The 27,828-nt window shown below is 43.6% G+C and overlaps 2 protein-coding genes across 9 annotated transcripts in view; one reads left to right on the forward strand and one right to left on the reverse strand.

The window, feature by feature from the left end:
* LOC125412798 (uricase) overlaps nt 1–27,828 on the reverse strand; it is an 88,096-nt gene that overhangs the window by 13,446 nt on the left and 46,822 nt on the right. The window contains exons 1-5 of one of the 4 annotated variants that reach the window (XM_085677574.2): nt 26,427–26,587; nt 17,329–17,547; nt 15,855–15,896; nt 15,403–15,519; nt 15,231–15,309 (exon numbers count right to left, since the gene is read on the reverse strand). In XM_085677574.2, the coding sequence (XP_085533700.2) occupies nt 15,231–15,309; nt 15,403–15,519; nt 15,855–15,896; nt 17,329–17,547; nt 26,427–26,456 (487 nt within the window). In that variant the 5' untranslated portion in view covers nt 26,457–26,587. Of the gene's footprint in view, nt 1–15,230; nt 15,310–15,402; nt 15,520–15,854; nt 15,897–17,328; nt 17,548–26,426; nt 26,588–27,828 lie in introns of those variants that run through there. The other 3 variants (XM_085677573.2, XM_048453636.3, XM_085677575.2) reach the window with 3 other exon arrangements.
* Nucleotides 11,212–27,828, forward strand: part of Dnase2b (deoxyribonuclease 2 beta) — a 31,658-nt gene continuing 15,041 nt past the window's right edge. Inside the window, exons 1-2 of one of the 5 annotated variants that reach the window (XM_087897470.1) lie at nt 11,212–11,454; nt 27,108–27,304. In XM_087897470.1, the coding sequence (XP_087753596.1) occupies nt 27,192–27,304 (113 nt within the window). In that variant the 5' untranslated portion in view covers nt 11,212–11,454; nt 27,108–27,191. Of the gene's footprint in view, nt 11,455–25,047; nt 25,183–26,250; nt 26,353–27,026; nt 27,305–27,828 lie in introns of those variants that run through there. The other 4 variants (XM_087897471.1, XM_087897472.1, XM_087897473.1 and 1 more) reach the window with 4 other exon arrangements.

Consider the following 27,828-nt stretch of genomic DNA (forward strand, 5'->3'; position numbering starts at 1 on the left):
AAGAGTTTTCTATTACATGGCAACAAGCTAAGCAGTTTGTAAAGAAATGCCCTGTTTGCTCTTTTTATAACCAAACACCATTGCTTGCAGGAACTAATCCAAAGGGTATTAAAAGGAATGAAATTTGTCAGATGGATGTGTTCCACTTTCCAGAATTTGGAAAATTAAAATATGTACATCACACCATTGACACTTATTCAGGCTTTCAGTGGGCAACTGCTTTAAGCTCAGAAAAAGCTGACTCAGTAATCACACATTTATTAGAAGTTATGGCCATTATGGGTATACCTGCACAAATAAAAACAGATAATGGTCCAGCTTATGTCTCTAGGAAAATGAAATGGTTTTTTGCTTATTATAATATTAAGCATGTTACAGGTATACCATACAATCCTACAGGTCAAGCAGTTATAGAAAGATCAAATCGAACTATAAAAGATATGTTGAACAAACAGAAAGGGGTGGAAAATACCCCCTGGAATAGGTTACATAATGCCTTATTAACCTTGAATTTTCTTAACGCTAATGAGAAGGGAACAACAGCAGCAGAAAGACATTGGATAATGGAAAAGTCTGCTGAGCTAAATCAACCAGTTTATATCAAGGATGTGCTGACCTCTCAATGGAAGCCAGGAGATGTGCTACGTTGGAGAAGGGGTTTTGCTCTTGTTTCCACAGGAGAAGAAAAATTGTGGATACCATCAAAATTAATAAAGGTTAGATTTGAAGAGAAGAAACCTCTTGGAAAGGAGAAATGACAGCATCTACGATGATGATGACCATATAGGTGGTAAGAAAAACATAGAATGGGGGCAGGGTTCTGTTCTTACCTCCACAGGAAAACACTCGTCTTTGAAAAATTCAAGGAACCCTGGATGTTTGAAAACTGACAGATGGAAAAATAACTACCCAATATGGATTATCAAGAAAACTGAATAGGTTCTGTGAGTATGAAGCTCTGGAATATACTAAATCATATTTCTGAATTTATAGAGCTGGTTTTTGAGTTGGACTCTTGGCTCAGTCCCTCTCTAATTCCAAGCCTGTTGTTAGGAGAAAAACCCAGAGTTTCTGGAGTTTCTGTCTTATGTCGAGAGCCATGATATGAGACAGAAAGAAATATGAGTTTAGAAAACATCTTTGCTTTTCTTCATATCTATCATTCTTTTCATTGAATATGTCTATCATACCTTTCATTGAATATATGTTTGTATATGTCTATATAATTAATGTTTAAGTTTTCCACAATGAACAATGAGTTTTTCCTGCACTGACATTTGAAGTTTCCAGGAAGAAGATGGGACCCCCATAACAACAACTCCACTCGGTTGATATGACGTCATGATACTGATAGTGCTACTACAAGTCCTGTTCCGGGTATCAGCTGCACAGATGATTCCAACTTGGTTAGCTGAAATGGTGCGCATCTTGTACAACATTCTGGCCAGACCTCCACAAAATACTCAGAGACTCTTTGCAATTTTAAAAGGCATTGATCTTGAAATTTAACCATCATTTTACTTTCACAGGATCCTCCGGAAAGAACCATACCCCCATGACAGCTGGAAGTAATTCTAGAGGACGATGTCCCCTCTCTCAGCAAAGTTTGTCCTCAGGTTTAGGAACAATATTTAGGGATTGATTATAATTAGTATACGGTTGAGAGTTGGGAAAGGAATTTTATAAGCTCAGGGATCTTTTTGAAAAAAAAAGGGATAATTGGATAGATAATAATGGTATTTGTGAGTTATTGTTTATAGATAATTACATAGGCATATATTGAATATTGTATGTATGCATGCTTCTACCTGTTTAAAACATTTTTATGTATTGATATATATTGTATTGATATATGTATACCATATTGTAGTGTACATTTCTACCTCTGATTAAGATACTCAAATATTGTTTATGTATTGATATTTATTGTTTACATTTGGAGGTCATTGTCCTCATTTATTGCACAGTTGTTTATTCTCTTAGTCTTTAAGTTAGATACATGTTAAGAATTGTAGATCAATAGTCATCTATGTTTGTCATATTTATGGTTAGACTAATCAGGTTCTTTAGATACATAGAGATTATATATAAATAGTCTTCAACCTCTTCGAAGAGCTGTAGAAAATGGCATTTAATTTAATCTTAGAGTTCTGTGTAGTGAGACACAATCACTCCTGGCAACACCGACCTATTCCCGAGAGATTGCTGAGCATCAAAGACACTCCACTTGGAGCTTGTCTTCTTGACAAAACTGGCCTCTGGGCAAGGAACTGCCCATACCTCAACTACTGACAAATACACGGTATCCAGAAATGGATAAACAGAACTGTCAAATCTTGCCAAGACAGGGTAAGACGGTTTTGAAAAATCTCTTGCCTATTAAAATCCGGAAATGGATAAAATCCGGAAATGGATAAACAGAACTGTTAAATCTTGCCAAGACAGGATAAGATGGTTTTGAAAAATCTCTTCCCTGTTAAAAATAATCTGTCAGTTATTCTAGGCCTTAGTCAAAACTGGTTGGTTCAACGCTGCAAACAGGTCTTTGGTGATTTCCCAGGTAGTCAGTTGTCTCTGTGATTTGTTGCATGTTTTGGAAGTTCTTTGATTGCACTTCCTAATTACTCAGGTAACATTATTTCCCTTCTCAGATCTTCTATGGGGTTGAAGACTAGATAAATGTAGCTACTTTCCTCTCGTGACTTGGCCAAGTTATTTATTATACAAGACTTTAGCTAGTTAGAATAGGATATTTGTACTTATTGTATATAATTTTGTAGGTTTGGACATACTGTATATAATTTCATAGTAGGCTTAGAACTCTCTTACTTAAACAAAAGGGGGAGGTGCTGCGGGAGTACCTTCCGCTGCTTCAGCCAATAGTCGCTGAAGCAGGAGCCCACAGTGCTGCAGGAGCGCCTTCTGCTCCTTCAGCCAATAGCCGCTGAAATACCAGCCCACTGGGGTGTGGTATATTTCTCTTTAAAAGAAGAGCGGCAAGCCTCAGCTCGGCCTCTTGGTTCCGGCTCCTGCTCCAGTGACTAGGCTCCCTTCCTGACAGTTTATGGTGTATATAAGTTTTACCCCCCAAAATAAATACCCCTTTAAAACATAACTGGTGTGGGATTGATTCGTCATTACCTGGGATTCCTTCTCTATGGATTTCCAGACTCTCCCTCCTGTCCTGCCTGAGGAAAAGAGAAGATCCAAGGATATACCCATCCATGCTAGACCAGCTTCCTTCCGGGTACCTGTAAGGATGTCTCAACCAAATCACCTTACAAACCACAATGTTCCTGTTATTCCAACAGCAATGGCTCTGACATGAGTTGGTGGGATCCTCAGGAGTTTGTCTTCTCTCTGCCACTGAGATCTCTTTCCTGTAATGTGTCCTCTGGTTGATCTACAATGCCTGGCGACTTCAGGCTTCACTACACCCTGAGAACACTTGATGCCCTGGTGGATATAAGCTCAGACAAGACCAGACAGCCTTAGGAGTGAGCAATAGTGTGGACCTGGCTGAGATCAAACAAAAGAGTGGAAAAATAAGGTTGCTGGTGCTGGCGTTGACCTGTATAGTTGATGATATCCATTGACATCAGTTGATACCCACAGAGACTTCTGGCTTTAGGGTGAAGCTGCTTCATGGGTATCAGGGACTGGAGAAAGGATAAAAATGATGAAGGGGATGATTTGATACCTTCCCTCAAAGGGAGTGGATGGTGGAAGGTGATAGGCACATTTGGAGGATGCTGATTACTGCATGTCAAGTAGTGCTAGCTCAGGGCCTGTGGCAGTATCCTATTACAGAAGCATCTCGGACCTTCTTAGAGACTGGAACTTTTGCTGGACCTCATCATAGCCAGAATGCAGAATGCACACTGATGTCGCCCAAGACTTAAGATTGCTGTCCTACTGGGTTCTCAGCCTGTTTCTTTAACCTGCTTTTCACAAAACAGCATAACAACCAACCTTACTCGCCATGGATTTCCCAGGTAATCAATTTATACAACCTAAGCTGATGTATAGCTTTAATCTGAAACTAGACCCACGCCCTGAGCAGAGAGCAATCGATGTGTGTTATGACTCTCACTTGCTGAAAATAGTAAATAGAGCAAAAGCAGCCCTATGAAATAGCAATCAGCCATAAACATTGAGTGCAGCCCACAGATACGGCTCGATAACACTGTTGTCTGGGTCAGCTGGGGTCAGAAGAGTCTCATTCCTTCCAGAACTCTGTTGAAGATTTCTGAAAAGCATCCTTCATCCCCTCCCCATGCCATTCCTTTCAGCTCATCAATAACATGGAGTAAAAGCCCTTTGTTAGGGACAATGGTCAGACAAGGCAGGCAGGCACAGATTCAGATTTATACAACAGACAGAAGACACAAGGAGAGAGAAGTAGAGAATAGGGATCTGGGCTTGCTCCTGGTCAAACTACACCTGGAGGAAGTCTTGGATTCCCTTTCCTTAATGCCACAGTGACTTACCTTGGGTTCTCACAAATGCATTTAACCCATGCAAGGACCCAGATGACAGAGGCTTTGCACAGAGTAAGGAGGGCATTCTTCATATTTACATATAGAAAAGAACTGTAGGTCTAGCAATGTAGTGGAACCTAGAGAGAACATGGCACTGACACACTGGGAAAGAAAAAGATTTCCTCCCAGGAGAAGCCGTGGCTGGCAACAGAAGCCAGGCAGAGCAGACTTCTTCCTGAGAAAGCTCTCAGAAGGTGGGGGAGTTTGGATGGACACCTGGAAGTTCATTACTGAGAAATCTGCAGCACCACAGACATCCTTAGTGAACACCAGCATGACTTTATTTGTGTGTGTAGGCAGGCAAGGACAGATGACATTTAGGGAACATTTGAAAACCCCTAAAGTCCCACAGCATGATTCTTTTATTTGTTTATTTATTTATTTTGGTTTTACGAGACGGGGTTTCTCTGTGGCTTTGGACCCTGCCCCGGAACTAGCTCTTGTAGACCAGGCTGGCCTCAAACTCCCAGAGATCCGCCTGCCTCTGCCTCCCTAGTGCTGCGACTGAAGGCATGCGCCACCACCGCCCGGCTCCATAGCATGATTCTTAAGGCTACTTCTTTTCAGTCTCTAAGTAGGTCCTGACAGATAGCTATCCTTCATGGCCTGTCTAGTCAAAAAGTCAAAAGCTAGCGTTCCTGTGCATCACTATATGTTCTTAGTAAAGGGAGAAGAAAATTCACAGTCCACAATTAAAACCTAAGGGCCAGGTCTAGAAGCCCACGTCTATAATTTCAATGCTTGGGAGGCTGAGGCAGGACAATTGCCACAAGTTAGAAGGCAGCCTGAGCTATATCTGAGTTCTACAGCAAGAAGGGTCAAAGGCACCAACAAAGCTCTCCAAAACTGCCATGGTTTTCCTTACCCCCTGTGTGGCTTCAGTGCTGTGACTCACTCCGGAGCCAGACAAGCACTGCCTGTATTCTCATATTTTCAAAGCTGCACGAGTCCAGCCCTCAGGAAGCAATGGCCAGAAGATTAGTGGTATATCTGCTGATTCTCCCTCTGATGTTCCGATTAAATAGAGCGTTCTGTATAGAGTGTCCTAGGATAAACCGGCATGACAGAAAACTTTAACTTTTACAAGTTCTTATCGGATGCTCTCCTTGAAGACAGACCAAGAGGAAGCTGCGCCTTCAGCTGCCCAGGTTTGTCTGATTTCATTTTTTTGTTCTTTTACTTTGGTTCTTGATACTGAAGCACCCAGGGTCTTTTGCATGGTAGGCAGGTGCTCCACCCCCACACTGCATCCTCAGCCCAGATTCTCAACTTACAAAGACGCTGGTCCCCGGGAGACAAGTGTTTAACTGCAGTTTGTCTGCCTCAAACCCTGGAGAACCACACCTGTGTCAAGGAGCAAGAACATAACAACAGACCCTCTTTCTTGCCTAAACTGTGGACTTCCCCCAGTGTTACTGTGAGCCTTCTCTACACCCTCCACTTCTCACCCTCCAGGTAGCAAAGGAGGGGAAGAAGGCCTCGACTTTGGCCCAACCTGTCCAGTTTCTAAGCTTTTGATTGATGCCTTCCCAAGGTGTTTTCTCACTGTGTCCTCAGAAGTCTACAGAGTGAACGTTTCTATGCAGGAGACTTCCCTTTCTGTGCTCACCATCACACAGCAAGAAGTGGGCAGAGGTGAGGTTTAAATTCAGCAGCACGCCATGAGATTCTGTGTTTTTACCCCTCCTCCCCCCCCAGCTCATTCTCCATCTGTGCTGTGTTTCTCCTTCCGGAAGCTTTCTTTGCCTCCTTTCAGTACTTCAAGCGGGTTTCCCAGGAGACCAGAGGGTACCCTGCCCCCATCCACAGAGGCTTTGGAGGCCCCCGCCTCTGAAGAGCATCGCCATCATCCGTTGAATAGTAAAGCATCACTTTCTGAAATGGCTCCTTGCATCTTGATAGGATTTTTATCCCTTAAACTTTTACAGGGACTACAGAGATGGCTTGGCCCCTAAGAACGATTATTGCCCTGGCAGAGGACCCAAGTTCAGTTCATAGCCCCCATGTGGTTGGCTCACAACTACCTGTAACTCCAGCTCCGGAGGGGTTTGATACTTCTGGACTCAGTGGGGACCTGTGTTCATGTGTACATGCTCAACACAGACACATACAATATCCATAATTTTAAAAGGATAAAGAGATAAATCTTTCAAAAGACAAATTTCCTGTGAGTTCCCATAGAGGAGAGACTCTGGTCATTACAAGTATCCAGACTGCATCCCATGGCCACTCCTCTGAGAAACAGAATCTCAAAGAAATGAAACAGAATATGGTGGCCCGGAGTGAAAACAAACAGTAGAAGCCTTTGAAGGAGGATGAAGAGGTGAAGGGAGAGATGGACTAATGGTCGCTCTCCCTTATCTTCCGGGGCAGCTGCCTTTCATCCCCAGCATCTACTTTGGCTCCTCCCATTATCTTACCCAGAAAAGGGTGGTGCTGGTTTGTGTGCAGGGTGGTATTGCATATCTAGAATCCCCAGTCTTGGCATTCAAAGTTCCCTACATTCAGGCCCCAGCGACACCCTACCACACCACTCTCCCTCTGCACGAAAGCTGTGCCCCTGGAGGAAGCACTTCACCTCGCCCTATCTTGATTTTCTCGTCTCTGAAATGTAGACGGCAGACTTGCTTGGGTTTTGGAGTTGACGTGGCCTCAGGTAAAGCACAGGAGGGTTCCACAGAGCAGCCACTGTGCACAAAACACATTGTGACAGGCAACACGGTGGTCTTTTCACCACTGGCTTTTTCCACGCCAGTGTTAACCACCTGTCTAACTCCTGTACCCTACGGCCCCCCTGGACTCTGAAAGCAAAGACCTCCATTCTTATTCCGCTAGCCCTGTGACAGCCCTGGCGAGCTACCTTGAAATGGCTTCTTTTCTTAGCAGACTCTGGAAACAGAGAAAGCCCTTGCATTTTCAAATGTGGTTTGGCATTGGATTCCTACAGAATAGACGTCTTCTGTTCTCATGGACAATGTACTGCTCCCGGTTTGGTCAGAGCGGAAGCCAGTTCCTCTGATGCCATCCACCACTGGGTGAACAACATCAACAAAAACCACCCTCTTTGAGGTTTGAAAGAATCTTTCCTCCTTGGCCCATGTTAGACATGCTGGATGAAATCAGAGAGCTTATTTTATCTTCTCTGTTGGCAGGGCCCCAGCCCACTGAGCACTGGGAAAAACCTGAGGCTTTCAAATTCATGGGGCCACCAGCTAAAAATATACTTCCACACACACACTCTAAAAGGATCCCGATTTAGAGTCACAAGAAGTAATTCCACCAGAAGCAGTGTCCTTCTCTGGGTACCATCTGAGGAGAGGACTTAACCAGCCCATACCTCCCCGCCTCGGTCGTGGGTAACGCGACAAGAAGAGTTCACTTTGCACAAGGCTACAACAGAATGTCTTCAGCTCCCAGTGTCCTCCTACACACTCAGCAAATGGTGGTTTATCTCTCGGAGAAGCATGAGGCTACCCTTTAAGCTCTCTAAGGGAAAGAAACTCACTGCGAGTTAACAGAAAACAAGCCCAATTCCTTACCTACGCATCAGGTGTCAAAAAAGCACAAAGCTTTACTGATCTGAGGGGGAGAAATTCCTGTCATGAAGAGGATAATTGCTTCCACAGTTAACACCTCCAAAAACGGACAAAAATAGCTGAAAGGGAGATATTTTAAAACTATATTAAATCATTCTACTATGAAACCGCAAACTTGAAAAGGGCTTAGGAAAAGCAAAGATCAACTAAATAATGTTTGCCTCTGTAGAGCCTTCTGCTCTTCTAAGGATCTTCAAAACTCCGGCTGGGCAATTCCAGCAGGATTGGGGCACGGCAGAAGAGAGGACGTCACCAGCAGAGGGCTAACTTGACTTTAGTTTGACTAGGTAATGAGGAAGGTGACTTTAGGACCTTGTGTCTACTAAGAACTTCTCCTACGGAAGGACCGGAAGAAAGACTTCAACCCAAGGGTCAAAGGCTGAAAGCAACTGTCTCAGAGTGGCTTCTCACTTGACCCGCTTACCTCTCCGGCTGCCTCTCACTTGACCCCTTGCCTTACTTAAACCTACGTCATCTGTCCCCGGCCTTTGATTCTATCAGATTCATTGCTTGTCTCTGCCTCCCAGTAACCTTCATATCAGTAGATGGGAGGGCTTTCTTTTTCCACTATTAAATGCAGTATCTCTTATTTGTAATCTTGTTCATCTTCCATTTCTCCATCTAGCTCTGCTTTAGCTGGTACGCTTTTGCTGTTGTTTTGCTTGGTGTTGTTCTTTTAGTTAGAGTCAGAATAGAAGCCACTGAATGTTTAAATAATTCTGAGTTTTAATTCAAACACTGCAGAGATTTGGGGAGTAATGTAGTTCAAATTAGTGGCTCAACCACCACAATGATGTCCAGGTTCAGCCAAGCTCCTGGTCTAGGAGAGAAAGCATTCTTAAGGTTCCATGGCACCTGAACAGCGGCCTGCCTCATGCATGCAGAGCCAAGTTCTCCTATCAGGGCACGGGAAGTCACTAACAGCAGAGCAGCCTCTGACCCTATGGGTGAACCAGTTTCTCTCTCCTCCAAATTCACCCACGAAACCAGTAGACTTTGAAATACACAAATTTTCAACACAATGAGGTGTCTGTACAGGATCTACAAAGAAGGAACAGTATAATGAATTTTACAGCAACACCAGATCTAAGGCATCCAAGACTCAACAGGCTTCTCAGACTGTTCAGGTCAGCAGGAGGGAGTGCAGTTGACCAGGTGAAACCCATTAGTTCTCTTGGGGAGGATCCCTTTGGAGTCATGTGGATGAGTGTGTGTCTGAGAACATGTACTGGGGGAAGGGGAATTCTTATCATCCTAGCAAGCCCACAAACTATAGGGGTTTGTAACACTGGCCTTCACTGGGTAAGTTGGAACGTATGAGTTAATGATTATTTTCTCAGTTAAACCTACACAAGAACATGGCTCCTTTTTTCTTTTTAATATGTGTTGATGTGTGTGTGTGTGTGTGTGTGTGCGCGCGCGCACATGTGCCCGCACGTGCGCATGTGAGTGGGTGAGTGTATGCCCTCTGCATTGTGTACAGTGTCCAGAATAGGATGTCATGTGTCTGTTTCTAACATTCTCCACGTAACTGCCTTGAGACAGAATCTCTCTGGAAACTCCCCATTTTGACCGGGCTGCCTGACCAGCGAAAGCTCTTGTGATCATGAAGTTCCATGCACAAGCATCCACACAATGGGCACTATGGATTCAAACCAAGTCTTCATGCCTTCACAGCAGGAGTTCCTAGCCCCAGAGCCATCTCCCCGTGGGTGTTGCTCATCAAGATGATTATAACAGAAATTCCTGCCATAATTTCTTCCATTTTAATACTTAGATAATAAGCAAATTAGGAAATGGACTTTCCCACAAAAAGATCACACACCTCTAGTCTCGAAAGAGAGATGGGTACAAATAGCTTAACTTGAGAACCCTGTGTGTACACACAGCTGCATCCAGTGCACGTGGGGACTTGAACTCATTTACTGCACAGCGGTCCCCCTACTCCAGCCCTGCCAGTTCTGCAGGATGTCAGAGCGGCATGAGCTCCAGATCAGTCGATTGGAACTTCTGGGAAGACTGCCACAGGGTTATCTGTTCCCAGAAGCGCTGCCGCCTTCTACAAAGACAGAGGACTTGCCCTGCTCTGAAGCTGCTTTTCTACTGTGCGGTGTGAGCCAAGGCATTAGAACATGGGCAGCAGCGGCTGCCTTCTGATCAGAACTCAGGCAGATACTGACTCCCAGCCTGCAGCTGGTAAGAGAACTCTGTTTTCTTTAATCATCAGTAGCGTCCTGGTACCTTAGCCACTGGTACCTTCTGCATCCATGCTCCTGCCTCAAAGTATCTTTGTAGAAATCACCAAGGATGTTTACCAACTCTAGAATTCCTCTTCCATTATCTTTTAACCTAGATTTCTTAACCTTTCTATAGCAGATAGCAAATCTATTTCATCTTCTGCTTGGACACTCAGTGAGACCATACGCGACCTTCCTCAGTGAGGCATGACTGTTGGAGTCTTGCCAGGGGAAATGTTCTGGGCCATTTATGACCTGGTTCTTATGTCTGAGGGGTCTTGCCCTGTTTTTCTCTTTCAATGTCTTTACATCTCCTACTTATCCAAATGGCAATTTATTATCAAGGTGACCCCCCCACACCGCAAATAGGAAGTAACAAAGTAAGGTTACCTAAGATTCTGTCTGAGTTGTCTCGCCTCTAGCCCAACAACAAACCGGATGTGGAGGAGGAAGTTGTGTGCTGAGCCCTTCCACATAGGTCTCTTTGCAGTACTTCTTGCTACCCACGTAACTGCCCCTAATAAAAATGAGGTTTTCTTCTACTTCTGTAACACCACACTCTCCAGACGCCTCCTTCCTCTGTCTCTCAGACCAGCCTTCTGCCCAAGTCTTAAACTAAGAATCTTCCCTGGGCCCCTTTCTCACTTTCCATAATGACTAGTCTTGGCTGACAGCTGAGCTGCATCTGGGAAGAGCCACAGCCCAAGCCACCAGGCACTCCTGTGCGGGGCTATCTTCATCAGATTATTTGAAGCCGGAAGACCCATCCTAAATGTGGGCAGTGCATACTAGTGGCAGCACACATAAAAGGACATGGAAGAAGGAAGCTTCTGCCCTTGACTTGCTTGCCTTTGCTCTTGTTGGCAAGCGCATCTATGCCGTGAACTTAGGCACTCTTACAGTGGTATTAGAACGAGGTTCTTGGGGCTTCCAACCAACGGCTCTCTGGAAGCCCTCCAGGCCTTCAGAGCCAGGTTGGACACCCAAGACATCCAACCTTACAGGTTAAGCAACTAACTACAAGATCCTTGGGCTCTTCGGTGTGATTCTGCAATCGCTGGACTACCTGGACTGTATTCTGTAAGCCAATCTACTAAATTACAATTTGATATATACATATTTATCCTAATTAGTTTTGTTCCTTTACAGAACCTGGTCAATATGCTTTATACAATATTTCTATTTTCTGGAACTATTTCCTTCGCTGAGTTTCATTCATCTATCGTCCACCCATTGATGGTCTCCAAATCTATGTCCCTCTTCGCATTCCAAAACACACCATTTTTATCCTCCACACTTTATTCATGTGTATATTCTCTTCTCTCTAGTGCTGGTCCTTCCATTGTAGATCTGTCCTTCCATTGTAGATCTGACTTTGGTGACTCCTTCCGTTCAACCTCCACCTGCACTCAACCCCTGGCGCACTGGGTACATTGCACAAAGCCCCCACAGAGGGACTGACAGCAAGCTTCCGACCTGCACATCTCCTCCTACCTCCCCTGCCTCATTCATCTCTGCAACAAATCCCCAGGCGTCTCACAACTGGCTGCCTTTCCAGCCTGCTCAGCACACTCTGGTCAGAACTGCTGAGCAAAGCGAATCTACAATGTAAGGGAGCAAAGCTTTGTGTGGCTCAGTGTTTCACGGGAGTTCAGCCCGTAATGGCTGAGAGAGCATAGCAGAACAGAGACATGGGGCAGGAGCTCTGGGTGGCAACTGACCAGGAATCAAAGAGCAGGTCAGAATCAAGAATTGGTCACCCACTTCTGCCAGCGAAGTCCTACTTCTTAAATATACCAGAGGCTCCCAAAATAGCCCCAGCAGCTGGGAAACAAACATTAAAAATGAATGTCTGACAAAGACCTTACAGATTTACACACACACACACACACACACACACACACACACACACACACACACACACACACTCATTTACTCATTTGACTATGAGAGTCCTCTACTTTTCTGTTGTCAAGCTAGATAATAATTATGTCTATTATTTAAGAAGTTCCTATATGCCAGATACTCTACCTACAGCTTTAATAAAGTCAGTATAGTAATCATCTCCTTTATTTCTCTGGACGATTGTAGAGGTGGACCTCAGGTCATTATACTGCAAGTGAAAACCCACTGAAGACCTGTGACTCACTGGCTCAGTGTCATGCTATTAACTAGTGGAGCTCCACTTCAAACACAGCCTATCCTGATTCCAAGACCTCTCTGGCCTTAACTAGAGATTCACTTGATAAGAATTGTAATGTGTTCAGTGTTTTATAATGCAAACTGCCTTTAAGTTAGACTATGTATGTCATTTGAGCACAGGAGACCCCTCAGCAACCCCCAAGGAATCAGACTCACTGGACTTAGTTCTGTTCTACAATTGTTTTGCTTGTTCAACAATGAAATAATTATCTGTCCAATGGGGGCTTCAGCATTAGGCAGGAGCTCAGCATACCCTAGCCTCCCTCTTCCGCTCCTCTCTGTATCCTGCCTCTCTAAGAGCCACTGCTTCTCCAGGCAGACCCTTCCTCTTTCATGGCCAGAACAATGCAAATCATTTTGCAAAGTCAATGGAAACATTTCCTCTCCTCTGCCAAAGCCTTCTACATTTCCCTGGGAAGAGCTGAGTTTTGGAATGTCTTTGTTCCATTACGATGCCTTTAATCCCTCAACCGTGGATGTCAGCCTTTCAGGTTGTGATTAATTTGTTTACAGGTGTATCTCCAATAGTAAAATCTACCATAGGTTCTTTGAGGTCAGGAGAAGTCCTTCACACCCCCTCACCTTTTGTTCAAGTAATACGTCTTCAAAGTCTACTTGCTTAGTAGATAGTGCATGAGTGAATGACCCAATACTCTCCAATGAATGACATTTTCACGAGTACATTTAGTTTTAATCAGCTCTGCTCAAGTCTTCTACTGGTTGTTTCTAGTCTCTGAAAGTGAGATGAAGAATGGGATAAAGAGTGTGCTAAGTTCCAAAAGGCCTCTGGAAAGCAGCTGAGAGTTATGCTGACCAATACAGTGGCCTGCAGCCACCTGTTGTCAGTCAGCACTTGAAATCTAGCAAAAGTGAATCAAGCTGTATTGTTACTACAGCTATGTACATGATTTTGGAGACTTGATATTTCAAAGAGTGAATAACATTTTGGATTAAGCTAAATCTGTTATTAAAAAATATTTTTCCTCATTTTCTCTTTGGTTTCCTAAAGTGAATACTAACAGACTTTAAAACTATATAAAAAGTTAAGCCGAACTGGCTTAGACTTTAAAATTTCATGAGAGTTGTCAGTGTGGCTTAAGAAGGAAATGTTGGGCGTGAGTTAGGATAGGTTTCCCTTTTATGCTTCTAAATTCACACATCAGAAAGGAAGGAGGAAAGAGACTCAGACTGAGGGAAAAGAAAAGACAGGGAGGGAAGACAAGATGGAGGACAAGTTGTTTTAGATAACAGCTCAGTGAGGGAGTTTTGCCACATGGCCAAGCTTTTGGTGATCAAATCATCTTTTCAGTTAACACAATGTTTCAATTTTTTCTATAAATAATTTTAGAGATAATATCCAAATGTTGAGACAGACTTAGCTATATCTAGTCTTAACTCAAATAGTTAGAAATGTTAAGGGATGAAGAAGTAAGACATGAAATAGAAACATGTAGCTATAAATATTCTCCATTCCGCTGGTCTCTGTGGACCAGTTTCTCTACACCCACCAGGTCCCGCTCACTAGCTCCTGCAGTCACTTATAAAATAACAATTCTGAGGCTTAATATTAATTAAATACTCTTTGATCTATTAGCTCGGGCTTATTATTAACTAACTCTTACATCTTAAATTAACCCATTTCTATTATTTTGTATTTTACCATGAGGCTCGTGGTTTGTTACCTCTTGCTTCATGGGCAGCTATGTGACATCTCTGATTCTGCCTTCTTTTCTCCTGTTCTCTGTTTACATTTCCTGATTTGCTATATTCTGCCCTGTCATAGGCCAAATCAGCTTCTTTATTAACCGAAGATAATAAAACATATTCCCAGTATACAGAGGGGAATCTCACATCAGAAACATAAAAGTAGAAAGTCAACACTGAATCCATAATGTCTACTACGTCTCCTATTGAGATAACTGTATTTCTGCCATCTTTGGTGCTATGTTTCGAAGTTCTCATGTTTTGAAGAGATTAAATAATCTGAATTGATTATCTGATTCTGCTTCTGACAACCTCAACAAATCAATAGAATACCAGTTTTGGGAACCTTATTCGCTCAGATTAATTATTGGTACTAATAAGGTCTATGTTATAATAATGTTCCATAGTTAGATTTAAATTTTAAATTTCTTGCTAAATACAATTATGCAATAGTCATTGCAATTTTAAATGAGACTCATTGTAAGAAGATTATAATACTATTAGGGTTTTATTATGCAAATAAAATGTCAGGGAAACATTAGTAATTTCAAATATTGGTTACTGTCACTATTTCACGATACTGTACCAAAAATATTAGTCATAAAATTTGGAAAGTTGCATCCTTGTCATTTCCAGCCTTTACTTTTTTTCCCCCCCCTGTTTCACTTCAAAACTGGGTCATGCGAAATTTCTGCCACTCAAACTCCAGCTTTTGTAACAGAAAGATTCACTTTCTTCGCTACCTTTCAGCAAAAGGCAGATAACCTTGTAGAGTGCCATCCAAAGGCACAATGCTCGGTCCAGTCTCAGATTTAAATGGTTTACAAGCTCTCTACCCTTTTCCTCTGTGTCAGTAAAGAGAACTGCTATGGACCAGAGAAACAAAGTCATCAACAAAAGACACACCTGATGTCTCTTGCACAATAAAACCACAGAAACTGGCTCCTTACCATCCCGCCTCTGCTCCGCCTCGCAAAAGTGTGTTCCCGTGGGGGTGTGGATGAACGCATGGACATGCTTGACTCCGTTCTGAAAGGGAGGACAAAGTGGTTCCCAGTCACACTCCAACACAAACCACCATAGCAATTTCTTTCATTAGACTGGGAACATAAGTGACGAAACCTTTTCCAAACGCTTCCAGGGGACCTCTTCTACGTAGACGTGGGCTCGGATGACATGGTTAAAAGAAGAAAGGAAGTGCTCACAGATGTTCATCGCAAAGGTCTCTATGTTCTTTATCTGTACAAAGGAACGAAAGAGAGAAGGAAACGCCGGTAATGTCCATTTAAAAATGTCCCGTTTAAAAGACTTGGGCTGATTAGATTGTTTCACTTATTTTGAGGTAGCCACTCACTGACTACATAGCTCCGTCTGACCTTGAATGCATGATCTTTCTGCCTACGCCTCATTCTGAAATTATAAACCTCTATATCTGGCTTACAGCATTTTTTTGGTTTTGTTTTTGTTTAAGATAAGGCTTCTCTGTGTAGCCCAGGCAAGCATCAAGCTCATGGTGGTACTCTGAGGGCTGGGATTACAGGCATCCACTGGCAAACCCAGCCAAAAGTAATTACCAAATGCTCACAGGGGGCTCTTTCCTGATTGGTGGATTCTTCCTGAGAGAAACACAGAATGAGAATCTCAGAAGATGAAATAGTCCAGTCCTGTTTTTCCTCCACTATTCCTGGGTGTGGTCATAGATTCTGATCACCTGGGAGACTCTATCTTGTCATTTTTTTATTTTTAAATATTTTTGTTATTTTTATTAGATATGTCTTGCCTGCATACATGTCTGTGCACTGTGTTCATGGCTGGTGCCATGGAGACAGGAAGAAGGTGTTAGAGCCCCTGGAGCTGGCGTTCCAGGTGTTGCGAGCCACTGTGTGGGTACTAGAAGTGAAACCAGTGTTCTCTGGAAGATCAGCCAGCCTCTGGACAGATGAGCCACCTCCCCAGAACGGTTCTGTGTTTAAAAGAAGCCTGCTTTGCGTGCCAGGAGGCACTGGAAGACAAACAAAAAGCAACTTACGTCCAGAATCTTCTCTCAGTGTGTTTGTAACACTGGAGATTATCATGAGGTTTGCAAATGGGTTCCCGTGTTCTTCAGGAAGGTCAGTCTTTAGGTGTGTCTGTTTGAGCATTTCCATAAGGGAAGACCCACCCTGAATGTGGGTGCACCTGTCCCATCTCCTGGGATCCCAGAAAAAATGAAAAGGGAAAAGCAAACGGAATGCCAGTTTCCCCGCTCTGCTTCCTGACCACAGACAGAGGATGCCTAACTGCAGACACACCTGATGGGCTACCAGCGGTTCTCAACCTGGGGGTTGAGACCCTTTTGGGGTCACCTAAGACCATTGAAAAACATAGATATTTACCTTACAATTCATAACAGTAGCAGAATTACAGTATAAGGTAGCAACAAAAATTAATTTTATGGCTTGGATCAACACAACATAAGGATTATTGAAGGGTCACAGCATCAGGAAAGTGGAGAACCTCTGGATTATAACATCAAGCCATGAGCCACAATAAGTCCTTCGTCCTTCAGCTGCTCCCCCGCGCCCTGGAGTGTGGGGTATTTTGGCGTAGCAATCAGAAAACTAAAACAGGAAGCACAAAATTTTGGACAGTAGATTCTGCCGCTAAGTAGAGTCTCTTATGATCAATATTCTCTTTTACTGTACCACAATGCCCTTTCTGCTACAAACGCACAGCCTAAAAAGTGATAGGACTCAAAGAAAAGCACAAGAAACATGTTAAATTTAGTCTGAAATTCTCCCATGGCCTTGGCTCGCCCATTGCTCCAGCGTGAGGTTAATTTGCCCAGGAGCTTTCTTCCTACCTAATGAGGTAAATCAAAAGAATATAATGAAACAAGCTTTTCTGCAAGCCCGAGAATTTTAGGTCAGAAAGGAAAAATTTAAAAATGGCATATATGTAAAAATAGGTTCAAAGGAAATGAGAGCTTAAAATAAGCAAGTTCCACCCCCACACGAGCTTGCGCTGAATTTGCATCGGGAAGCAGCAAGCGTCTAAGCATGATTATACCCCTTTGAGCTTCGCCAGGACATGCACTGTGTTCTTGATGGTGTCTGTAGGGATGATGTCAGAATTATCACCATGTAGGTAATCCTTTTTGGATCTCAGAGTCAACTGCACTGAAGCGGCCACCTCTTTGATGCTGTGGTATTTTCCATCCCTGTGAATATGGAGAACTTTGACCATATCCTTCCCATAGCCGGTTCGGACAAATTCCACTTCGTCATTCTGTAACGAAAATATAATTATCTGTTTGAAGAAGGCTAATAAAGTTGAAGATGTCCCTTTAGTTTTTCATGTTATCGGACAACTGCAAAAGGTGAGATCCAGAACACTCGTAAAAGCGACATCATATTCAGCCTTGGCAGACTGGCGTTTCGTAGGGAGAAAGAGGCTCCTCCATGGAATCCAGAGGTGTCCAATCCCCTGAAGCTGGAGTTACAGGCAGTTAGGAACCACCTACTGTGGATGCTGGCGATTAAACTCTAGTCCTCTGCAAGAGCAGTATGTACCCTTAACCACTCTGCCTCTCTCTGCCCCCTCTTGAAAATATTTTCTAGTAAGAACAGAAGTTCCCAGGTCACAGCTCCACCCTTCTCTGCAACAGGTAACCTCTCCTTGTAACAGCTTTAGGCACTGATAACTTACCAACGGTGGACCAAAATGAAGTGGCTCACTCCCTTCCCGTGGTTGGTAAAGGCAAAGTTTGTATCCATACTCAGACCTGTTGACTCTACACTATGTAGTGGGCCCCATGGAAACCAGCTTTCTTCTAGAACATTCCATGGCTATGTTACCTGGAAATAATCGCATGCCCACCCCATCCATTTTTTAAAACAGTGATATTTCTGAGAAAATGCTCTGTGATCAGGGAAACGATTTGAGCATTGCTTTCTCTGTTTGCGGCCAGGAAGGAGCAGGGTAATCAGTAATAGCATCCCGGATGCCTCCAGGATGCGGAGCTGGGGCCACCTGACTGTGAGTAGAGCTCAGCCTCTGGTGGAGAGACGTACAACCAAAGGCGGGCAATGCAGTCATGAAGGCCTGCGTTTGAGGCTTAGCTAGTGAAGACATCCTTTTCTGTGGCTGGCGTGCACCAAATTTGCCGCTGGGTGCTTGTGAGGAGAGGCAGCAGGGAGTGAAGGGTCAGAAAACCCTAGAGCTACGAGTATGGATGTTGAATATGAATGTGATAATAAAAGCGGTAAGAACAAAAGCAAAGAACAAACAACAGGCAATGCAAGTCTGGGTACAAAGGCAAGAAACCTCTCCTGCTGCCCTCATTTAGGATGCCAAGCATTGCCAAAAAGTCACTGCATGAGGAGTCATCCGCTCCTCTAAGGAGATTTTAGAAATAGCAGCCAACATCAAAAATAGCTCTTGCTTCCTTAATGGACATGAAGAATGAGAGGCCATCTCAGATCTTGGAGATGCAGCCAGATGGGGCAAGCTCTTGTTCACTTAACACATACAAAAGCTCAGGGTGTCCGGATTGAATCCTGCCTGTCCAGGATGGGGAACTCTTAGAGATGCACCCCTAAAATCTATAAACCAACTTTGGGGAAACATCTTCAAAACAAGGGTTCATAAGGTGCTGGGGGAGGTGGCTCATTTGACAGACTGCTCTAGGCTTCATCCTCAGCACCACGTAAGTGGGCAGGGTGGTGCATGTTTGCAGTCAGAGCACTTGGGAAGTGGAAGCAGCAGGATAGGAAGTTCTAGGTTATGCTAGGCTCGTTAGGCAGGTCAAGCTCAGCCTGAGAAGCACAATGATAATGTTAAAGAAATATTCACGTGGAGAAGAGGAGGCCAGTAAGAAACATGAAGGCTCGGGGTTCTTCAAAAGACTGCAGCATGGGGATAAGCACTGGGAAACAGTGCCCGTGGCAGGCAGTTGGATGCAGTTGCAGCAGAGATGATGTTGGTCAAGCTACTGACTTGGGAAGGAGAACACTTTTGACACCAGAGGGTCTTGAATCTCAGGGGTTCTCCCTAGGGGAAGACAGAACATGGCTGCTTGAGCCCTTGTGATAGCATGTATGGTGGCCGCCCAGGTCCAAAATCTCTGAGCTTATTAATCATCTCTATTAGGGACCTCCAACACCTCCTACACCTCCTAGTCCTTGGCCTCATCTTCTGCCCTTGCATATCCTTGCTTAGCTTGTGAGGGCACGGAGGGGGTCTAGCAGACACGCAGTGGTCTTGCGACACTCCTGCCTGTACTACCAAGCACTGTCCCCAGTGTCGTGTCTGCTCTCGCCCCTACTTACGCTCTGCTTCTGCTGTTCTGAACTCACTGTGGATCACATGCTTCCTTTGCCTGTAGACCTCGCCTCTTTCTCAAACTGTCCCTCTCTTCTCACTCCCTGACGACACCAGCCTCTTCGCCTGCCTTATTTCTTCCCGTCATCCTCCATGTCTTCAGTGTTACTTCCTCCAGATAATCTGTCTTAGTCCTTCAAACACGGAGTAGGCGGCTCCTTTGATGTATTCTCAAGACCCTTGATATGGCCTCGGAATCTTTATCAAATTGCATTGCAAGTGCCTCTTTTTGTATGATTCATTCCAAAGCCATAAACTATGAAAGCAGGAGAAAGTTCTATCTTGGTCACCATGGCAACTCCAGCACTCAGCACATTGCCTGGATCTTAAATAGGGACTTGATAAATGTGTCATGAATGAATGGATAGTGCTACTAACCACCTCCGCTGCTTGCACGATGACACAGAATAGTTAATGAAAACACACAAAAGATTCCAATACAGGAAGAGTGGGCTCGGTTCTGATGCCATCAAAAAATAGTCCCCTTTCTGAGAAAACAGGAACAGAAGCACGAACCTGAGATTCAGATGGCCTGTGTCAACTGCCAGCTACAGGGACCCGGGCAAGGACTTATCTATTTCTTTCATTCCTCCCCTTTTCCATCTATAAAATGGGATAATGACAGCACCTATTACATGTAATTATGAGGTTGAAAGTGACTGCTCAGAACAACTGGCATGTAGTTTTCAGTGAATGTCAGCTAGCACCGTTATGGGGTAGCCAGTGTGTCCAGAAGGAACAGCTGCAGTGTTCTGATATCTATTTCAGCCCTGTTCCTTTTTTTTTTCATAAAGACAATGATGAGAATCATGTCACATAGGTACCCACCAATTTGAGCTGTTCATATCTACAGATAAAACAAAACCCCACCAAAATAAATTGAATTTTGGGTAAATCCTGATTGAATAGACACACTGAAGGAACATATCTAAATGAGGTGTATATTTCCCTTTACCCATGTATGAGCATTCTCCACTATACACATTTCTTCATGCCTTCTTTTGATATCAACATTGACATACGAGTGCCAACATGTATCAGACACCGAGTGAACACTCCCTACTTTCTGGATTTGGAATAAGATGAGAACAGCTTCATTTCTCTAGCTACACAGCTAAGAACTAACTTCAAGTTTCTGTGATTTTAAATGTCAATCAGTACCAATCCTCTCTCCCTAGAATGTCCTGTCTTTATAAATCTCTGTTCCATCCACACCGGTCCTTGCCCTAAAACATGGGCTCTCCTCTGTCAACTCACAAGCACTAACACTGAGCTTCCTCATTCCATGCTTGTTCTTCCTCGTTCACATTTGCACACATCTTAGTTTTTCCAGCGCCAGCATCTTGAAGGTTAGCGTGGACCATCTCTCTATGTGGCACAGCACTGAACAGTGTCCTGTACACTGCCGTGAATGATGTGTCCAAGAAACAAGATTCATCATTTTGCAGACTATTTTGGAAATTTGGATCATTTTTAGTTCAATACGGGAAAATCTGTTTTCACTTACTCCTGAGAAACCTTAACAATGCAGCTTCAAGTTCTTCTCAAGTTCCAGAGGAGGAAGAAGGTAGGGTGAGAGCTCACCTCACGAGTCTAGTTTCCCCAGAGGAATTTGTAGCCAGGGCTGGAGAAATGGCTGAGCAGTGATAGCATTGGCTACTCTTTCAGAAGACCCAGGTTCGGGTCTCAGCACCCACGTGGTGGCTCACAACTATCTGTAACTCTAATTTCAGGTGATCGGATGCCCTCTTCTGACTTCTGCAAGTATCAGGCACACACACAGTGCACACAAACACATGCAGACAAACAAAAGAGTCATATACACAAAACAAAAATAACTTCTACAAAAAAATAAGAATTCTTACATGGGAAAAATTGAAATTGACTTACGGAACTTAGGAGTTCAAATCATTTTCAGACAGTAAAGTAAGAAGAGCCTCGTGGAACCATACGTGAACCCTCTTATTAGATGTTATCTGAAGTTATAATAGTCTGACAACAGAACACTGCACACACACATACACATACACACTCACACACACACACTCACACACACACACACTCACACACACACCCTCACACACACCCTCACACACACACACACACACACCTTCCTTTTCAGAGCCCGATTTTCGCAGCTCCTTTCAGCTTGCTGCAGGCTTCTATGCTTTACTCCACTCTGCCGCGCTTCAGTCACTGGAATTCTTTATTCTGTTGCCACAGGAAGACAACTTAATTGAGGCTGTTGCTATTGTTGTTGTGAATTTTAGCTCTTTCCAATATTCAAAAATAAAGGTTGATGTAGCACGCATGTCTGTTTACATCTTCAATAGGAATAGATTTAATGACAGGAAAACTACTGAGAATGTTAGGCAAAGCAAGAAGAGATTTTCATCAATTTAAATCAACTAGAGTTTTCTCTTGCGTCTCAGAATTAATATAAGGACCCTCTCTACCTTCACAAGAGAGAGAAAAAAACGTTTGCTGTTTTGCATCTAAATATCATAATTCAGTTATGCTGTAGTACTTAAGAATTATGGATAAGAAGCTCAATCTCTACCTCTCTCTCCTCTCTTTTCCCCTTTCTCCTCCCACTTCCCCTCCTCCTCTATCCCTCTTTTCCTCTCTGCCTCTTTCCTTGAAATCTGCCAAGGAGAGTCTTCAAATCCTTTAGGTTTCTCCTTACTTGAATGTTTTCTTGGGCATTTGCGAATGTAAAATCTTCAAGGAAGGGAAGGAATGTTGGCCTAATATGAGAAAAACGAGCACTCACGTGAACCGCGCTAGTATCCCCTTCATGGGCCTCAATACATACAAATGATAAGAAGAATAATACCAAGTGATGGTCTTAGAAGCAGCCAGTGTGGCGGTGGCGGGACATGTACATGTCTGTGTGTTTGCTTTATGTTTGTTTTGTCTTGCTGCATGGGATCTACTAAATGCATAACAAGACTGTACCGCCTGGCCCTGAAGAGTGATTTAGCGCTCATGAGGGAGGCGTGCAGCCCCTTCAGAGCTGATCCTAGTGGATGTTTCAATAGAAGAATAAAGTCTCACTGAATATTCACAGAGAAAAGGAAGGTTAACTGACCCATGACCTCTTTCCAACTCCAGTTGCAGGTGCTCAGTTATTTTCATTCTTTTGCCTGGCAGTTACGGAGAGTTGTGAGCCACCACAACTCAGTTGTGGATGCTCGAAACTGAAGTCAGGTCCTCTGTAAGAGCTGCATGAGCTTTTAGCCGCTGAGCTCCTTTCTAGCCCCATCACTCAAAGTTTTAACATTCATTTCCATCCACTTTATACGTCCATAGAGCTATACTGACTTAGATCCGTGTAGGTGGAAAACGTGTGGCAGAGCGTTCTCCTGTGAAGAATCAAAAAGCCAACACTGGGCTTTTCAGGCGGTGTTTCAGAGACTCAGTTCTGTCGTTATTGCATAAGAGAAACTACATACAATCCAAACAGCAATGGGCATGGCTGTGTGACAATAAACCTTTATAAAAACAGTCAGTGGGCCAGATTTAGGAGTTTTCCGCCTGTATCCAGGAACGTCTAGAATAGGGGAAGACGCAAAAAGAAAAAAAAAAAAAAACCAAGCAGGTAGTCACCCAGTGTGTTAATTATGCTAATGGAAGCAGTGAGTGAGCTCTGCTGACCTGTTGTGGGGGGGACACCAAAGCCAAAGTGGGGGAAGATTCAGGAAGAAACTGGGATTCCAACGCAGCATGGAGGGTGATTGGAACCAGCCTGTGGCACATATCCACTCTGCCACTAAGGATGCTCTCCTTAACCACATCCTTCACGAGCTTTTATTTGCCTACATTTGCTTGACTTGTTTGTTTTTATCAACAATTCAAAGCCTCTTCCTTTACTCATACTGCAAGCATCGACTTTCCTTCTGTCTGCCACACTCTAGACTCCGCTCAGTCTGTCAGCAGACTTCGAAACTCTGCTCAGAGAGAAAGCTGTCCTTAAACAGACACATCTCATGGGATGTAAATCATACTTCAAAACATAAATAAAGCCAGCAGCTTTATTTATTTATGGGAGCCCTCGCAGATGACTGTATTGCCACCAAATCTGCAGCTGCCAGAGGCTGAAAAGCTCCAACTTTATTCTTGTACCTTAAATTTTTTTTCACAGACAAATTTGCAAGGAACGGAAAGTACAGCCCAAAGGGAAAAGTATACAGCAGTAGGAAGGTGTCAACAATGAGCGGCAAAAACAGCCCCAGAGCCTAACCTGCACGTACGAAGGAGTAGAATTAGATGCAAGGTGCAAGATCATACACTTAATGTTTTGACAGAAATTGGACACGAAGAAAATAAAAGCAAATATTAAAAACTTAATTTTAAAAACTTAATTTGAAAGAAATAAAACTAGGGAGCTGAAGGAGATTCAGCAGGCAAAATCCTTACCACACAAACCTGATGGCTGCAATCAGATCTTCTCCACCTGCGCGTGTGCACACACACGCACACACACACACACACACACACACGTGCACATTACAACAGACATATGGAAAAAATGAAAGATTCTAACAATTAATAATCAGATAAGAATCTACTGAACACAGCTCAAGAAATAATTGGTTATTTTGGAGAGATAGAATAAGTAACAGATTAATTTTCGAAGAAGAGCTAGGGATGGAAACCCTAGAATGGAAAAGAACCAAATAAAGAATCAAATGCTGGCACTGGAAAACGGCTTTTGCGGAAGAGCTGGGTTCACTCAGCGACACCCGTGTCTAGTTGACCACTGCCACCTGTCGTCTCCAGCGACAGGGAGATCAAAGCCTCTGCCCTCTGAAGGTGCTGTACCCATGTACACACACAGATACACACAATTAAAAATAAAAACACAACATGTCTAAGAATCACCAAGGGCTAATGCAGACACACAGGAGCTGGAATCCATGAAAGATGAAAAACATGAAGGGCGTGAGAAAGATGGGGTGAACAAGGCAACTTTTCAAAAAAATCGGGACTACAGCCTTCCAGAATTCTTGGGAGAATGAATGCAAAGTCAGCCCACTTCCAGGCAATGAGCTCCTCCCTGTTTACTCTACTTGGTCAAGTAGATAAGAAAGCAATTTCTACTGTTTTGACAAATCCTTAGGCTGTGAAAGAGTGTGGTAGTTCCATGCTATTATACAATGTGGCTTCCAAAGCAAGCTGTATCATAAAAAGCCTTCTGTCCTGTTTGTATTTTCCTCATCCACCCAACCTGTAGGTTTCTTTCCATAGTAACACTTTATTAGTTTTAGTAAAAAGAAAAAAGAGGGGGGAGGGGAGATATATTGGAGTCTAGGAATTGGGACCCCGCTGGAATTCCCAGAAACCCTTAACAGCTGGTTACAGCGTTGGATCATGAAACGTTTGCCTGAGGACGGTTGTTTGTTCAAGGACAACCACATGGTAGAGTCAGCGACACCAGCAAAGAAAGTTTATTAAAAGCGTCTTTCCAGATCTTGAACTGAAATTGGATTTAGCAAATGCCACCCAAATACAGCTGTCCTTCGGCCTACTCACAGGAAGGTAGGAACAGGCTTGGCTAAAACTTAAGGATCACTCTCTCAAATATCATCACCATCCTACCCTGTATTTGACAAGGAGAGGAAAAAGTAGGAACTCTTCTCGAGCCTATTCGGCAAAGCTGCCTTTAGGTCACATAAATGAAAATGATTTGCTCATGTTCTCTAAATGATTCAACAAATCCTATACTTGATTGCTCAATTGCGTAAGTTTCATAAAATAAAAGAAGTAAATGATACTAATTTTTCTTTTAAAATAAACATCACGCCACGAATATGTTTATTGTTTGCAGCTATTGAAATCATTTTCTGCTCACAATTACAAACTACAAAGCAATCACAACTACAAACAATTACAACTACAAAGCAAAATGCAGAAATGGTGAGAAAAATGTTTCTTGGTCTACTTGATTCTTACTGCCCCCTTTTAGAAAGCTGTTGGTCTCTAGATGTCACATCTAGACATCTCAGGACAGTAGGCTTAAATTTTACAATGCACCTGCACTAACAATAAACTTATTTAAACTGTAGGCTCTGGGAGCCTATAGAAGTGGCTCAGTCTGTCAATGCTTGCCACACAGCATAAGGATCTGAGTTCGATCCCCCAGAACTCACATTTTTAAAAGCTAGCCACAGTGGCAAACATCTGTAATCCCAGCACTGGCAAGGATTCCTGGGGCTTGCTGGTTAACCAGCCTCACCAAATTACAGAACTCCAGGCCACTGAGAAACCTTCTCTTTAAAAATTAAGAAGGAATGATTGAGGCAAATACCCAACATTGACTTCTGACCGCTACCCGGAAGCTCACATGCATACACACATCACAGGTTCCTGGCCCAGCTTTAGGGACTCTGATTCTGAGATAAGGCCCAGAATTCTGCCCTTTTACTGGTACCACAGATAATGTGAGTTTTGTCAGTGGCTCCATAATCCTCTGTCTTGGGAGAAATAGGTCCACAAGCCCTCCCTTCCCTACAAATTCGAGAACCTGAAGAACACCTGTTAGGCTAGCCCATAGAAGTGACCTGACCTTCAAGGTCTTTTGTGGGCTAGCTCTCCAAAATGACTCTGGTCTGAATCCACAATCAAGGAGAGGGATGGAGCAGAGTCACCATGATTTCCAGGCATAAAGTGAATTGCCACTTAGCATGACAGCTAAACAGGAATTCATGGGTAGGCAAAGATATTCCTTGAAGATGTCTGTATGTCTGTCTATTCTCCCCCTCTCTCAGGACAGGGCAGCTCACCTTTCCATAGTCGCCATGGTAATGGGCCATTTTCCTTCAACCTTCAACTCTAATCTCAGTTTCAGGAGTGAGAAAGAATGGTAAGAGTTGATGAGAGGTTGGTAAAGTTTTTATTTATCCCCAAAGAGTGGGCGGTCAATATTGACCTGATTGCACAGCAGATCCACAGCCTTTTTAAAGCCAAGCTCCTTGCTGAGTGGTCAGAACCAGGGGTGTGGGGAAGATAAATCAACATGTTCTGCTAAAATGCAATTGAATTTGCTCTTTGTTTAAAGCGACCTTCAGGGCACTGTTTCGGAAATTACTCCCTTAAGGCAGGGATATTGTAGGTGACATATCCTAATTATTAATAAGGCACGAGGTTTTGTCATTTCTAATGTATGAATCACATGCATTTATGCTCACAGATAGTCAATCAGAAGAGAAAAGAAACACAGAATACACCTCACTCAACATCTACTTGTCAAGAATTCTTGTTCCTATGCACTTCACACTCTCTAAATCACTCCGGAGTTAACTACATAGGCTAGCAGGATAAATACCCTGTTCCCTCCAGACTTTTCTATGACTTTGCAAACTTGTCAATGATCGAGCACAAAGGTACCCGGAGTCACACTGGAATGTTGTGACAGAACCATCAGGTGACACGGGACTCAGCCTCTTCTGTTTATGTCCGAACAGTGAACCGCGAAAGAGAATAGAGCCCACATCTGAGCCAGCACGGCCTGAGAAAGACTTGACAGAGTTCCTGGCAACAGATAGAAAATGACTGCAAACCCTCTAAGAACAGCTCTTGCTTTGCTCTTCTTTGCCCTCTCTGGGGTCCCAGCCATGGCAGAAATCTCTTGCAGAAGTGAAAATGGTGTACCTGTGGACTGGTAGGTAAATGCAATGGGATGGATGACGGGTGTGTGCAAATAGAAAGTCGGGGCATGTCTGTGACCAGCCTAAGGAAAACTTCCGCCTGCCTTCCTCCCTTTAAAGAGCCACAGACTGGAGCCGGGGATATGGCTGAGCTGACAGAATGATTGCCTAGCATGCATGAAGCTCTGCCTCGGTCCCTCACACATAAACTGGACAGGATGGGACGGGACACACTGTAATCCCAGCAGAAGCATCAGGAGTTCAAGGCCATCTTCAGCAGCGAAGTGAGTTTTAGGCTAGCTTGGCTTAGATGAGAACTTATTTTAAATAAATAGATGCATAAATTAATTAATTAAAAAGAAAAGGACTTGAAGTGTGCCTCTGGGTTCAATCCCCAGGTAGAGTTGGTTGCTGAGTGGTGAGTTGTCCCTGAGAAAGCTCCAAACAGTTCTCTGGAGACTCAGTCTGTGCTCTTGGGGGGCGTGGCAGAAAGAGACTGAGCAGTCGTTAGGTAGCACACAGCCCAGAAGGCCTCTTT

Source organism: Myodes glareolus, chromosome 17 (assembly GCF_982192425.1).
Source record: "Myodes glareolus chromosome 17, mMyoGla1.1, whole genome shotgun sequence".
Classification (NCBI taxonomy): domain Eukaryota; kingdom Metazoa; phylum Chordata; class Mammalia; order Rodentia; family Cricetidae; genus Myodes; species Myodes glareolus.